This window comes from Tamandua tetradactyla, chromosome 11 (assembly GCF_023851605.1).
Source record: "Tamandua tetradactyla isolate mTamTet1 chromosome 11, mTamTet1.pri, whole genome shotgun sequence".
Lineage (NCBI taxonomy): Eukaryota > Metazoa > Chordata > Mammalia > Pilosa > Myrmecophagidae > Tamandua > Tamandua tetradactyla.
In genome coordinates, this window is record NC_135337.1 from 37,873,425 (window position 1) to 37,889,530 (window position 16,106).

Here is a 16,106-nt window from a genome sequence, read left to right on the forward strand (position 1 = left end):
CAGGTGAGAATTCTGCCACTAAGCCTCTGTCGCACCACCCCCTAAAACTGATTTTTAAAAGCATAAAATATCAAAATATTCTTTAGACCATCAGGATGAGTTCAGATACAAAGTGTAGATAAAAGTAAAGATTAACAAAATTAAACACATTTGACTCTTGTATAGTGATGACAATAATATTTACATTCAAATCTCTCAGCAAATGATCTTGCTTCATATTTTATATAGAAAACTGAAGCTAAGGAGCTCTCTTGATTTCCCACTTAGATAAAATTTTATCTGCATCTGCAGCTCCCTACTACCCCCACCTTAAAGAGGTATTTCCTCCTCCTATCTATGAAAACCATTCTTATCACCTTCTCAGAGACCCTGCTCCAGCAATTTTTCTCCAGTTTCTTGTATCTTCTTGCTCTTGCTCTCTTCAGATACATAAATATGCTCAAGTGTCTGTCATCTTAAAGAAACATTCCCTGTTGTTTTCTGTTTCTTTCAAAGCCAAACTTCTCAAAAGTAGATGTCTCCCCCCCCAAAAAGAAAGAAAGTACTTTTTCTCCCTCCATCTCAACTTCCTCACCTCTCAGTTACTCGCTGGTTCCCATTTAAACTCCTTTCCCTGAAGTCACTACTGATTGCCCTCATTTCACTAACCTCTTTGTAATTGAAACTCTTCTTCCATCTATTTCAAGGCCTCCTCAGGCTTGCCTTTCTGATTTTCTGACCTCAGAATGCTCCTCTTTCTCTGTCTACCTCTTAAGTGTTGTTGCTCCCCAGATAGCGATATTTGGTGTAACCCCAACCCCTCTACTCTTTTCTTTTTCCATTTTCATTGGTCTTCTTTCACACTTTATATATTCCAAGTACAATTTCATTCAATTCTATGGTTTCACATCGCACTTCCTGTTGATGATTTCCAAATCTACAATTTAGTTCAGACATTTTTTCAGATAAAATTCTAGTGAATACCTCCACCTACATAAACACATATATAATATGATTCGATTAAGTCCAATTTGAACTCATCAACTCTTCCTTTAACTCCATTACGACTTGCTCTTCCTTCTGTTTCCTCTTTTGGTGTAAGGAACCACCTATGGTCCAATCAGAAATCTTGGAAAAGAAGAGGACAAGGTTGACTCCAGATTGAGCAACTTAGGCAGATACTAGGAACTTTTGCTGAGATAGAGAACAGTGGCACAGGAAAATTTACCCCATAAACAAAAGCTCTTTGGGGTCCTCAATAATTTTTAAATGTGTAAAAGGGGTTCTGAGGCTAAAATGTTTGAGAACTACTGATTTAATCTATATAGTTTTTTAATGCTGACCCTTTAGATTAATTAATATCCTGATTTTCCAGGTACTGGACAGAGATTAAATTAAATAAAACTTTAGTTCTAGTTTATGAAAAACAGAATTTGAAATCACCCAAAACAAAACAAACGTTTTGTTCCTTACAAGATCAACTGAAAACTATCATAGGTAGAGTACCTATACCTGAAATGTGTTTGAAATTACTGTTTGAGAGTGGAATCAGAAATCAGTTCAGATTACTGAAGCACTGTAGTTTGAAACATAATAATTGCCACGAGTGCCATATTGAATGTTGTCTAATATACTTCAAAGTATCACTTGAGGTGCAAATAATATACAATTTCATGGAAATGAAGCTATCTAGAGTTTTTGAGAATAAATGCCATTGAGAGGTTTTCCACATCATTGTGGCCACCCTTTAATCCCCATTATCCTCAAATACCCAGCAATTTTTAGGAATGGTATGTACCATGCAATTTTATCACCTTTATAGATATAAGTTTAGAAAAACTCTTGTCAATTAAGGATATATTGAGTTATTTGCAGTAAAGCAAGTATTAATGTCATCAAACTTATTTAGGTGTCAAAATGTTACCAAGATCTGTATCATGAAAAATAGACCAAATATTAAAAATGTGTAATCATCAATGAATTTCCAAAACTGAAAAAGTCCATTCAATCTATCATAAAGCAAAATATTTGTTCACTTTAATAAAGTACCCATAGATGGCCCTGCCCTTATAGAATTAAGGCAATAAAACAATAATGCTACATCTAAATAAGAAGGTGGGCTGATGTATATGTTGTAATGATATTAGAAATAAAAACAAACCCAAACCCTATCACAGCTAGGGTAAAGAATGATTAAATTCTAGGCTTGAGAGGGCATTTCTATCTAAAACTTTCAAGAATGAAATGGAGATGGTGCTAAAATATCTGAGTTTTTTTCCATGAGTATTGAATATGCAACCTGGAACATCTCTCACATAAAATCTGTGGAGTAACATGTTATATTCCTTCTCTCCTTTCTAAAGAGTATAGAGGGCGGGCCACGGTGGCTCAGCAGGCAAGAATGCTTGCCTGCGATGCCAGAGGACCCGGGTTCGATTCCCGGTGCCTGCCCATGTAAAAAAATAAAAAAATAATAAAAAAAAGAGTATAGATATTAACATGGTGGGTTCTGGAATTGGAGTTCTTGGGTTTAAATTTCAGCTCCACTACTTTCTAGGTGTACAACACTGGGCAACATAACCTTTCTGCACCTCAGTTTCCATGTAAAATGGGGACAATAACAACAAATAACTCATAAGATTGTTGGATGAGCTACGTGATATAAAAATGTAGTGCTTGGGGGCAGTGCAACGGTGGCTCTGTGGCAGAATTCTCGCCTGCCATGCCAGAGACCTGGGTTCAATTCCTGGTGTCTGCCCATGCAAAAAGAAAGGAAAAATATAGTGCTTGGTACATGATAAGCATTCAATAAATGTAAGTTTTCATTTTCATTAATATTATTAATTATTGAGGCTTATAGTTACCCTATCCCTCAACTACACTGGATACAACCAAAAAACCATGATATCCAGCACTGACAGTGACAGCTGATAGGGACCGACATAACCACAACTATTTTCTTTACCAACATTAAAATCCTTTTGGTTGAATGACAGAGATAGGCATTAAAATTTACTGAATAAGAGGTAGTGTAAATGATAGAGCTATAATAAAAGAAAAAGAAAGGAAGACTTGAAGTAAATTTAGAAATAAAAGATCAATAAATTCTAAAGCACTACATCACGAAAGAGTTATTTCAATAGATTTTGTAATACCATGTAGAATCTCCCTATACATATTTTAGGAGATTAATTCTAAAAGACAGCAGGGCACAAAAAAGGTTTGGTTGATGTTATGGGTTGAACAGAGTGTTTCAGAAAGATTGTTAAAGTTCTAACCCCTGGTACTTTTGAATGAGACCTTATTTGGAAATAGAGTTTTTGCAGAGGTTATCAAGTTAAGATAAGATCATACAGAATTAGAATGGGTCATAATTCAATATGACTAGAGCCTTACAAGAAGCAGTTTTAGTTTACTAGTTGTCAGAATGCAATATACCAGAAACAGAATGGCTTTTAAAAAGGGAAATTTAATAGGTTGCTAGTTTACAGTTCTAAGGCTAAGAAAATGTCCCAGTTAAAGCAAGTCTATAGAAATGTCCAATCTAAGGCATCCAGGGAAAGGTACCTTGATTTAAGAAGGCTGATGAAGTTCAGGGTTTCTCTCTCAAGTGGAAAGGGACAGAGCGAACACAGTTAGGGTTTCTCTCGCGGCTGGAAGGGCACACAGCAAACATGGCATCATCTGTTAGCTTCCTCTCCAGTTCCCTCAGAGAGGTTTTCCTTCTTCAACTCCAAAAGTCGCTGGCTGGTGGACTCTGCTTCTTGTGGCTGCATTGCTCTGCTCTCTCTGAATCTCTCTTTCTCCAAAACGTTTCTTCTTTTATAGGATTCCGGCAAACTAATCAAAACCCACCTGAATGGGTGGCCTCCACCTAATCCAACTTAACAACCACTCTTGATCACTCAAGATCACATCAAGATCACATCAAGATGTGATCCCAAGTCACATCTCCAGGGAGATGATCTAATTACAGTTTCAAACATACAGTACTGAATAGGGATTAAAAGAAATGGTGTCTTTACGAAATGGGTTTAGGATTAAAACATGGCTTTTCTAGGGTACATACATCCTTTCAAACCAGCACATTCCACCGTCTGGACCCTAAAAAGGACATGTTTTCCCCATATACAAAATATATTAATTTCATAATAATATCAGAAATCCTTAAACCATTTCAATAGCAATACAAATGAAATACAAAGTTAGAAATGTATAAAATCTCATCAAGTCAGTTATAGGCATGGTCTGTCCTGAGGCAGAATTATACTCTGGCTCTGGAACTGTAAAACTCAGAACATGCTATTTACTGCCAACATATGAAAGAGGAACATTCATAGGATACATATACCTATTTCTATAAGGAGGAAGGAACACAGGGGTCACCAGACCCATACAGTTTCAAAAAACCCACAGAGTAAAATCCATTAGATTTCAAATTCTGAGAATCACTTATCTTCGGGGCTTTAGAAAGCAGCAGTCCCACCCTTTCCAAAGATCTACACAGAGGCCTGCCTCTCTCCGAACACAACCTTGGGGGGGCACTGGGGAGACCACCTTTTTCTCGGCGCCACCCTCTATAAGCACTGGGGCGACATCTGGGCTCTCTGCCTTGTCCAGGGCACATGCTCAACACCTCCATGTGGTGGCAGCCAGGCTCTCCCCAAACCCCAAGGAATGAGCACATTCCTCAGTCAAGGCCTGAGGCGGCATGACTCTTCCACTGCAACGAGGTGGAAGCCCCATCCTCTCTGCCTTTGGGGCAATCTCACCCTCTCCCCAGGCTTGGGTAGGTCCACTCTCTTGGCCCAAGGCTTCTTGACTTCAGATCCCGGCCTCCACGGTTTGCCTCTGAAGTTATTTTTCCTCCAGTGTCCCTCCTCTGAACCCCCCAGTCCAGACTGGCAGTGGCTCTGTTTATACTGGTCCCACAGCACTCTCGTTGGCTTTCTACGCAGTAGCTTTGGATCATATCCATCAGAAATAAGGAGTTTCCACTAATCCTTCCTGGACAATTCCATGTCCAATCCTGGCTTTCTCTGAAATGGCTGGCTGGTTCCACATTTGGCCAAATCTTCATGTGGGGCACTATTCTCTGGGGTCTCCCTTCCTGGAAGCCCAGAATTTTCTAGAACATCAATTTCTGGTTTCTTTGTGTTCAAGAGTTCAGTTCTCAGCCTATCTCTTTCCTGTCACATTTCACTATAAGCTGTGAGGAGAAGCCAGGCTGCACTTTCCACATTTAATATGGAGATCTCTTCTGCTAAATATCCAAGTCATGGCTTTTAAACTCAGCCCCCAGCCAAAGATACTAGTCAATTTTGCCAAAATATCTGCTATTGTAAAACAAGGTTTGACCTCCTTCCAGTTTGCAATAACACGTGCCTCATTTCTAAGGCCTTATCAAAAGTATCTTCAGAGTCCTCATTTCCACCAACAGTCTCTTCAAAGCATTTTAGGCCTTCTCTATCAAGCTCCTCAGAACTCCTTCAAAATCTTCCCCTTATCCATTTAAAAAGCTGTTCCAACATGTTTGGTATCTGCAAACTGCAGCAGCACTCCACTCCTGGTACCAAAATCTGTTTTAGTTTGCTAGCTGCCGGAATGCAATAATATACCAGAAACAGAATGGCTTTTAAAAAGGGAAATTTAATAGGTTGCTAGTTTACAGTTCTAAAGCTGAGAAAATGTCCAAGTTAAAGTAAGTTTGTAGAAATGTACAATCTAAGGCATCCAGGGAAAGACACCTTGATTCAAGAAGGCTGATGAAGTTCAGGGTTTCTCCCTCAAGTGAAAAGGCACACGGCGAACATGGTCAGGGTTTCTCTCTCAGCTGAAAGGGTACATGGCCAACACGGTGTCATCTGCTAGCTTCCTCTCCAGCTCCCTGGGAGGCATTTTCCTTCTTCATCTCCAAAAGTTGCCGGCTAGTGGACTCTGCTTCTCATGGCTGTGTCGTTCTGCTCTCTCTGAATCTCTCTTTCCCAAAATATTTTCTCTTTTATAGGATTCCAGTACTACTCAAGACCCACCCAAATGGGTGGAGACATGACTCCACCTAATCCAGTTTAACAACCACTCTTGATCACTCAAGGTCACATCAAGATCACACCAAGATGTGAGTCCCTAAGTCACATCTCCAGGGAGATGATCTAATTTTAAACATACAGCACTGAAAAGGGATTAGAAGAAATGGTTGCCTTTACAAAATGGTATTAGGTATTAGGTATTAGGATTAAAACATGGCTTTTCTAGGGTATATACATCCTTTCAAACCAGCACAAGCAGAAAAGAGACAGATACACTATCATCATCTGTGAAGATGGAGGTAGTGATTGGAGTGACCCATCTATAAATCAAGAAACACCATATATTGTCAGCTACCACCAGAAGCTAGGAAGGGGCAAGGAAGATCTGTGAGCCTACTGACACCTTGATTTCAGGCTTCTAGCTTGGGCAATCCTCAGAACTTTGAGAGAATACACTTCTGTGGTTTTAAGCTACTCAGTTTTTTGTACTTTGTGACAGCAGCTCTAGTAAACTATAACACAGCTGGCTATCTACATTTGGATCGATCAGTACCTTCTGCCCAAAACTTTGTGACTAAGAAAAGAAAGAGTAATTTCTAGAAAATATAAAATAGTAAAACAAAACAAAAAAACATTGCCATCTCATGTGATACAAGGATGTTGATTTGTGTCATAATATACCAAGTATCTAGCACCACTGTGCAACACTATAGGTTTAAAAAGGTGCAGGAATCACCCAGTTAGTCATTTACTAGACATTTACAGATGAACTAGGTATGTACTGCACTGTATACTGGGAAAACAAAGTGAATGAGCTATAGCCCCTGCTTCAGGAAGTTCATAATATTTAGAAGACATATGTAAACAGATAATCCAAATATCACAAAATAAGTGTTTAAAAAAGAGATTTTAATGGAGCACTCCAGGATGACTTTTGAAATTCTGTCTAGAAAAGACTTTAAAGAAGAGTTAACATTTGAGCTGGATCTCAAAAGTTGGACACAGATTCTCTAGGGTGAAGGAAAGGTATCTTAAATATAGGTAACAACACTTGTACAAAAAGTACAAAGTAATGAGTTTGGAGGAAATGGTGACATTTCATATGGCTGAAGCACAGGACTTCTAAGGGTTTATGAGGCAGGAGAGGTGGGTCTCAGGTTACATCAGATTGTGTCTCTTATGCTTTGGGCAATCCTGAAGCATTGTGGTTCAATAAAGATGTTCCAGAAAAGTGACAAATTCGTTTGGTTTCTTAGAAAAATAACTCTGACAATACTCTGGAGAATGCATTATAATGGAAGACAACACAAATTTGAAATTGATAATTAAGAATTCTGTTGAGTCACTATTCTTTCCTTTCCTAAAAAGTAGCTGCTTTAGCAAGTGTTTCTACATTGATGATCACAAATCAATATAAATTGTCATCATCAAGATTAAGATAACCAAAGTACATATACAAATACATCATATTAGTGAATAATTATAATGGTTTGATAGAAAATTAGTTAACAGGGCTATAATAAAACAAATATTCAGCCCCGAAACCAAAGCAAAATGTATCTTATGCTCTACTATATCATTTGTATAACTGGTCTTACTTTTGCTTCTTTACAGTTTTCTGTTCTTTTCAAAATATCCACAATAAGTAGAACATTTATAATCAATAATAAATAAAAAGCACATTGTTCATCGCATTGCATAAACAATTATCTTTACAAACATCTTAAAACTAAGATATTACCTTTTTGTCTCCTTGTTTTCGTCTCCTTAACCCTGGTCTATAATCATCTCCAAATCTCAGAAAGTAATAGTAAGAAACTAGCCTCTCAATAGGATCCCTAATGACATTAATGTAAATGGGCTTCTTTTTCACCCCAAATCTGAAAAAGAACAAAATAACCAAAGATGAATTCAACATTTTCATTCTGTTTAAGGATGTCTTGAAATTATACGTAAAAGTTAGAAATCCTGCTCCTCTGTAGAAAGAAGAATATGAATTGTAGTAAAATAGAGCATGCAGATATTTGGGAAATGCTTTATGATTATTTGTGTCACAATAAAGTACACAAGAAATAAGAATTTTTAAATTATGGCTGACAATAAAGGAAAGACAAGGAAAATGATTGAAAAATAATTTTAAGCCTTACTGGTAAGAATTGTGTAAAACATTTTAATTCTATGCCTGCAATAGATTTCAAGTCCAAGTAGACAATTCCTTCTCAGGTTAGCAGGTACATACTTTTAAGAAAGTATTTAACATTTATAATTTAAAAGTGAACTTGTAAAAAAATGCTTTATTATACTCCATAATCAATCATCTGGCACTACAAAAAGAGTCACAAATCCTCATTAAATATGTAGTAATGATTTCTCAAGTTTCTGGCTCACCAAACTAGGTAAATATTATCAATGCAAGTAGCATAAGTCAACATAAACATGAACATTTGTTTCTGGTTTCTCCTGCTGCTGATTTTAAAAACAAGTTAGAAGTAAACTATGTTAAATTTTCAGCATTATTTCCTTAAGGAATGGTAAAGAGTTGAAGAAATAAAGAAGCCTTTTACTTCATCTATCATTATAGATTACAGATTTTGTAATGACAGCTGTCAAACAGGCTGGCTCCCTGTTTCAGTATCCTCTCTCACTTCTCCCAGTCTTTAAACTTCAGTTATTTTTGACTCTTTCTTTCCTTTATTCTTCATTTAATAAAGTTACCATGACCCTTTTGACTTTTCCTTTGTAAAGCTTTTCACAGATTTGATCTGCCTTCATCATTCCCTTTTTTTCTTTACCATTGCTTTCCTCCTAGGCCTCTTGCTTAGAATACTGCAATAAACTTCTAGCTGGTTTTCTGCCATCCAATCTCTACCCTTTCAATCTATCTTCCACACCAATTATCAATTGATATTTCTAAAACACCACCCATTAGATCACTCTTCTTAAGAGCCTGAAATAACTCTACTGTTCATACTGACATCAAGCCCAACCTTTGCTTTGTTGTTGGTAGCACTTTATTGATCTATCCTTACTTTCACCTCTCCTCAAACAAGAAACCATCTGTATAGTTAAGCTTATCTCTTCTATCTTCTCCCATATTATCTTAGTTATACCTATTTCTCCTTATATGCCTTTGCTTTTTCTGTTGCCTTTAACTAGAATGCTATTCTCATTTCTCTAATCTTTCTGCTCATCATTCACTCATTCAAAAGATACCTGTTGGGCACCTGATATAAGCCAGACACTATTTTAGATTCTAGGAATACACTGGTGAATAAGAGACAAAATTCCTGTCCTTATAGCTAATACTCTATCTAGGGAAGACAAACAAATTAACAAGCAAATATGCCAGTGTGATAAAGTGCCAAGGAGGAAAATAATACAGTAAAAGGGAATAGGGAGTGCTAGGGGGAGGTGGGAGAGTGTACAATTCAAAATAGGAGTTTTATTTGATGAGGGAGGAAGCCATGCAGATATTTTTGGGAACTGTTCCAGGAAGATGAGATGCCCAAGTATGCAGATTCCGAGGCAGCTAAGTGCTAGGTGTATTTGAGAAATAGTAAGGAGATCAATCTGGTGTAGATGAAGCAGAGAGGGAACAGCAGTAGTTGCTGAGAGTGGAGAGATAGGGGCATAGAGTGTAGGAAGCACAGATCGTGTGGGCATTATAGAACAGTATAAGCAGTAATTTTTACTTGGAGTCAGGAAGAAGGTCACTGGAGAGTTAAGGCAGAGAAATGCCATGCAATCACCACCACAAGCAGGATATAGTATATTTGTATCACTTTGTAGTCAATGCTCTTGCCCTACTCTCACCCCTAGCAACGACTGATCTGATTTCTGTCCTTCTAGTTTTGCCTTTTCCAGAATGTCATATAAATGGAATCTAAGACTCTAGTAAGTTAGAGATAGTGAAAGTTAGAGAGAAAAAACGTAAGTCCACAGAAATCCTCACTTTAGCTAACAGCTTTTAACTTAACCTTCCCTTCCAATATCATTTTCCAAAGACACTAAAAAGCATCTAGTTAACACAACCAATTTCACTTCTTCCCCTTTACCTCTGCCTATTACAACCAATGTGTCACATACAGTGGGTATTCTGTAAATGTTTTTTGTACTGAATTTTAAAATGAATAGTGAAAAGAGACTACAGAAGAGAAAAACCAATGAACCCAGATAATGCACTGATTCTTTCAGCTTCTGAACTATTGAAAAATTAACTGAACATGAAGCTCTTAACTTAAATGAAATCTTATGTTTATACAAAACCTGTATTCAAAAATTAAATCAGCCTGAACTGTTGTGCTTATAATGCTGTTGGGGAGAAAAAAAAACTTACAAGAGAAAACACTAGGAGGGTCAGTTAAGAGTTAAATTGCCTTGTAGAGTTAGCTCACAGGTGCAGAAAGTGCCAAATGAAAAAAGCACTGTCGGCTGGAGTTATCAGGAAAGGCTCTACATAACACAAGATTTTGTTACTGCCCCTCGACAGTTTATTCCATTCTCTATATTGCAAGTGGAATATTCTTAGGACACAAATCCATGCAGTCACTCTCCTGCTTTAAACTGTAGAAGTCTGTACAAATTCACAGGACTTTATACTTAAAAAGGATGAATTAAATTCTATCCCAATAAACAAACAAAAGCAAACACCTTATCAGTTACATCTTATATTTTCATATTTTAATTTATAAGAAATAATATAGAACTAGAAAAACCAATGGCTTACATTCCTTAATGTAAAAAGATACATGGTCATATGGTATGTTAGTTTTCCTTATGAATACTGCTGCACAATTCAGGATGATATTACTTTTTATTTACCAGATACAGTTGGTTTGGAAACTCAAAGTAAAAAACAAAAAGCAAAAAACAAAACCATATTTCTATTAAAACATCTCTCAAGTTTTGTTCACAAATACAAATTTGGAATGCATAAATATTATTGGCATTAAGTTGAACTATATGAAATTGCATTTTTTAAATGTCTTTTTTACTTTTTAATCTTTTTTAGTTATTTTTATTGCTATATATTATGTATTCCCATACCATGTAATCATCCAAAGTGTACAATCAATGTTTACAATATCAATACATAGCTGCACATTTATCACTATCGTTTTTTGTGTCTATGTGTGAAAAATAACACATATAAAAAAGCAATAAATTTCAAAGCACATCGCAACAATTAGTTGTAAAACAGATTTCAGAGTTTGGTATGGGTTACAATTCCACATTTTTAGGTTTTTACTTTTAGGTGCTCTAAGATACTGGAGACTAAAAGAAACACCAATATAATGAGACAGCAATCACACTCATTTGTTAAACCCTATCTCCTCTATATAACTCCACCATCATCTTTGATCTTTCTCCCCCTCTCTAGGGGTATTTGGACTATGTACATTCTAACTTTTTCATGTTGGAAGTGGATGCTGATAATACGGGATGGGGATGGAACTAGCTGATGTTCTGGAGAGGCTGGTTCCTCTGCATTTCAGGACTTCTCTGGTCCAGGGACCCATCTGGAGGTTGTGGGAAAGTTACCCTAGTGCATGGACCCTTTGTAGAATCTTATATAACGCCCTAGGTGTTCTTTAGGAATGGTTTTGGTCGGGGTTTGGTAAGTTATGGTAGTCTAACTGAAGTTTGCGTAAGAGTGACTTCCAGAGTAGCCTCTCGACTCTATTTGAATTTTCTCAAACACAGATACTTTATTTTGAAATTGTATTTTTAAAGATCAAAATAGCTGGTTATCAGCAATTTCATGTGGTCCAACTAAATAGTATTTGTTCCACTCAATGCTTTCTGGATATGTTTTACCCAGTCAAACAACACATAAACTTTTGAGAATCTATGTTCCTGGTCCTTTGTGCATTTGAGAAGATACTTGCTGTCAAGTTACTTAGACTTCAGTTTTGGAAGCAAGATGAACACCCATTCATAGGAAGTAATAGTTAAGAGCATGTACGGAGTGTGGAATCAAGTAGACCTCAGTATAAAGCCCAATTCTATCATTTAATAATTGTGTGACCCAGGACAAAGTATTTACCTTCTCTGCACATCATTCTCTTCACCAGCAATGTATACGATGCTATTTACATCACAGAATCATTTTGAAGATTAAAGGATAATGTTTGTAAAGTATTTTACTCAATGTCCAACATATACTATCCATTCAATAAAAGGTAGCCATTATTACTGAAAGTAGTAACAATAAAAAAAAAAAGAATAATAACAAAGAAATATGGGCAAACATTCTGAACACAGAGGAGTATAACAAGGAGAAAGTGTGTGCTAGGGAGTGGTAAAAGATAAGAGTTGAGAATTAGAGGTAGTAACTAGATCACAGAGGGACCTGAAAACTAGGCAGAGACGCCCAGAAGTGATGGGAAAGGCAATGAGAAGTCACTGTAGCTTCTTGAATCATCTTCGTGAAAATATTTTGGAAGGATTATATGAAATATTATTATGCAGGATTGCCTGGAAGGCGGGGAGGAGGAGGGAAAAGAAGAGTACCAGTGACAGGGAAATAAGTTAGAAAGCTATTTCAAAGATCAAGGTGGTAGATTGGTCTATAGTCCGGAAAACACAAAGGAAAAAGATGGGACTAATCTATAAATAATGAGGAAAACGCAATGATAGTATGCTGGTTTGAAAGGATTTGTGTACCCTAGAAAAACCATGCTCTAATCCTAATCCAATCTTGTGGGGGCAACCACCTCTCTTAAACCCCATCCAGAAATGAATGTTGGGGGCTTGACTGGATTATTTCCTTGCAGATGTGACATACCCAATTGTGAATATTAATCTTTGGTGAGAAAGAGATGTGACTTCACCCATTCCAGGTGGGTCTAGATGAGTTTACTAGAATCCTTTAAAAGAGGAAGCATTTTGGAAAAAGTTGGAGAGCAACAGAACCACGGAGAATGATGATAGCAACAAGAACTGCAAAGACCACACAGCCAGAGACCTTTGGAGATGAAAAAGGATAACGTTTCCAGGGGAGCTTCATAAAACAAGGAGCCAGGAGAGAAAGCTGGCAGACACCACCATGTTTGCCATGTGCCTTTCAAGTTGAGAGGGAAACCCTGAACTTCATTGGCTTTCTTGAGCGAAGGTAACCTCTTGTTGGTGCCTTAATTTGGACATCTTCTCAGCCTTAGAACTATAAACTGGCAACTTACTAAATTCCCCTTTTTTAAAGCCATTTCATTTCTGGTATATTGTATTCTAGCAGCTAGCAAACTAGAACAGATAGATACTTATTTTTAAAAGACTGTTTTGGTTTGCTAGTCAGGAAGACCCAATATATATATACATTGGGTAATATATATATACTTTTTTTTCCTTAGGTGCATGGTCTGGGAAGATATATATTTTTAAAAGACTATTTGGTTTGTTAAAGCTGCCAGAATGCACATATATCAGAAATGGGCTAGCTTTTACAATGCGGATTTATTTTAATTTATAGTTCTTATATCATGAAAATGTCCAACTCAAGTGTTCTAGTTTGCTAGCTGCCAGAATGTAATATACCAGAAACAAATGGTTTTTAAAGGGGGGAATTTAATAAGTTGCTAGTTTACAGTTCTAAGGCTGAGAAAATGTCCCAATTAAAACAAGTCTATAGAAACGTCCAACCAAAGGCATCCAGGGAAAGATACCTTGGTTCAAGAAGGCCAATAAAGTTCAGGGTTTCTATCTCAAGTGGAAAGGTACATGGCGAACACAGAGTTCCTCTCTCACCTGGAAAGGCACATGCTGAACACAGTCAGGGTTTCTCTCTCATCTGGAAGGGCATGTGGAAAACAGGGCGTCATCTGCTAGCTTCCTCTCCTGGCTTCCTTTTTCATGAAGCTCCCCAGGAGGCATTTTCCTTCTTCATCTCCAAAGGTCACTGACTGGTGGACTCTGCTTCTTGTGGCTATGTCGTTCTGCTCTGCTCTCTCCAAATCTCTCTCATTCTCCAAAATGTATCCTCTTTCATAGGACTTAAGAAACTAATCAAGACCCACCCAAATGGGTGGAGACAAGCCTCCAGCTAATCCAGCTTAACAACCACTCTTGATTAAATCACATCTCCAGGGAGACGATCTAATTACAGTTTCAAACATACAATACTAAATAGGGATTAGAAGAAACAGCTGCCCTTACAAAATGGGATTAGGATGAAAACATGGCTTTCCTAAGGTACATACATCATTTCAAACCAGCACATCAAGCCATCAACAGGATGATTCTTGGACTCTGAAGACAAGCTGCTGGCATCTGGGACACCTCTGTCACATGTGAAGGCATGTGGCTGGTGTTTGCTGGTCCCTATCTCCCAGGTTTCACTGCTTTCAGCTTCTAGCTTTAGTGGCTTCTTCTCTGTTTTTGGCATGTCCTCTCTCAGCTTCTGTCTCTCTTGGCTTCTCTGAGTTTCTCCTTGCTTCTGTGTGTTAGCTTCTCTGGGGGCTTATTCTGTCTTTTATCCTCTTACAGAGGGCTCCAGTAAAAGGATTAAGACCCACCTTGAATGAGGTGTGTCACATCTCAATTGAAAAATCAAAAGGTTCCATCTACAACAGGTCAAACCTACAGGAATAGAACAGGATCTTGTCTGGGGTACATAACAGCTTCAAACCATCACAAAGACCATTGTGGTTACTGTAGTTAATAGGAAGAGAAAGAAAGATTAAGACCACTTAAAAATTAAGTTACTAACTAATCTAGAAAAGAGCTAATGAGACCACAATTCATGGCAGAATGAAAAGAGAAATAGATTTGAGGAACATATTCATTTTTCCGTTCTATAAAACTAAAATCAGTAGTATTTAGTGACTGATTCAATATAGGTGGTAAAGAAAAGGCTGTTCAAGATTATTCTAAAGTTTCTTCCTTGTGTGTTATATTAGAATAGGATTAAGATAAAAAGGAACAAGATATACCAGGAATGCAAACATATAAAAAGGTAATTTGATATTGTTTTAGTTTCTTGGCTTCTAAATCAAAATCAGACAATGGGCTGGCTTAAACAATGGGAATTTATTGGCTCATGGTTTTGAAACTAGAAAAAGTCCAAACTGACACATCAACAAGAACACTATGGTGTTCTGGGGACAGCCGCTAGTGATCCTTGGTCCTTGGCTTCTCTGTCACATGGCAATGCACGTGACAGTGTCTCCTTTCTCTTCCAATTTCTACAGACTTCCAGCTCCTGGTTGCTCCTCAGGCTTCTCTTTCTGTGTCCAATTTTCTTTGCTTCTAAAGACTTAAGTCATATTATGTTAAAACCTAGCCGTATTCAGTTTGGGCACATCTTAACTAATATCTTAAAAGGTCCTATTTACAAATGAGTTCACACTTACAGAACCAGGAATAGTACCTGAACATGCCTTTTGTGGGGGTTATTGTTCAATTCCCAATAGTCTGTCTTCTGAACCCTCAAAAACTACCTTCTACACCCCCAAAGACATGTTCTTTTCACATGCAAAGTACTTTCATTCTATCACAACATCCTAAAAGCTTAAGTCATTTCAGTAATAAAGCTAAGTACAAAGTCTCATCAAAATTGGCAAAGGGTGTGGTAAACCCTGGGACAAAATTCCTCTCTGATGGACCTGTGAAACCTAGAAAACAAGTTATCCTTTTCCAATTTACAATGGTGGAGCAGGCATAAAAATAGACATTTCCATTCAAAAAGGAAGAAACTGGAAGGAAAACAGGTACCAAGGGTCCCACATATGTTGGAAACCCAACAAGGCAAATACCATTAAATCACAAGGTCTGAGAACCATCTGCTGCTTTGTCCTTTAGGCCTGATGGAGCAACAATCCCACCCCTTCCAAGTGCTTTTGCACCAGCCATACCCTCTCCAAACACTAGGGTGTAGTCCCCTCTCAGAGCATCCCAGGCTGTCTAGAAACACTGGAGCATAGGCCCCACCATCTATGAGCATTGGGATGGCGGCACTCTTTGTGAACAATGGGTCCCTCCAAGCACAGGGGTGGACCTGCTCTTTCCATGTACATCTGTGGGCCTACTCTCTTGGCCCAAGATATCTTCTGTATAGATTTCAGTTTTCATGGTTCTGTCGTTGAAGTCATTCTTCCTTCAATT

General features: G+C 37.6%; 1 protein-coding gene across 7 annotated transcripts in view; it reads right to left on the minus strand.

Annotated features, from left to right (window-relative positions):
* The window catches only part of HS2ST1 (heparan sulfate 2-O-sulfotransferase 1), a 310,493-nt gene that overhangs the window by 11,374 nt on the left and 283,013 nt on the right, over positions 1–16,106 (minus strand). For all 7 annotated transcript variants that reach the window (XM_077120374.1, XM_077120373.1, XM_077120372.1 and 4 more), the window contains one exon: positions 7,750–7,888. In XM_077120374.1, the coding sequence (XP_076976489.1) occupies positions 7,750–7,888 (139 nt within the window). The remainder of the gene's footprint in view (positions 1–7,749; positions 7,889–16,106) is intronic.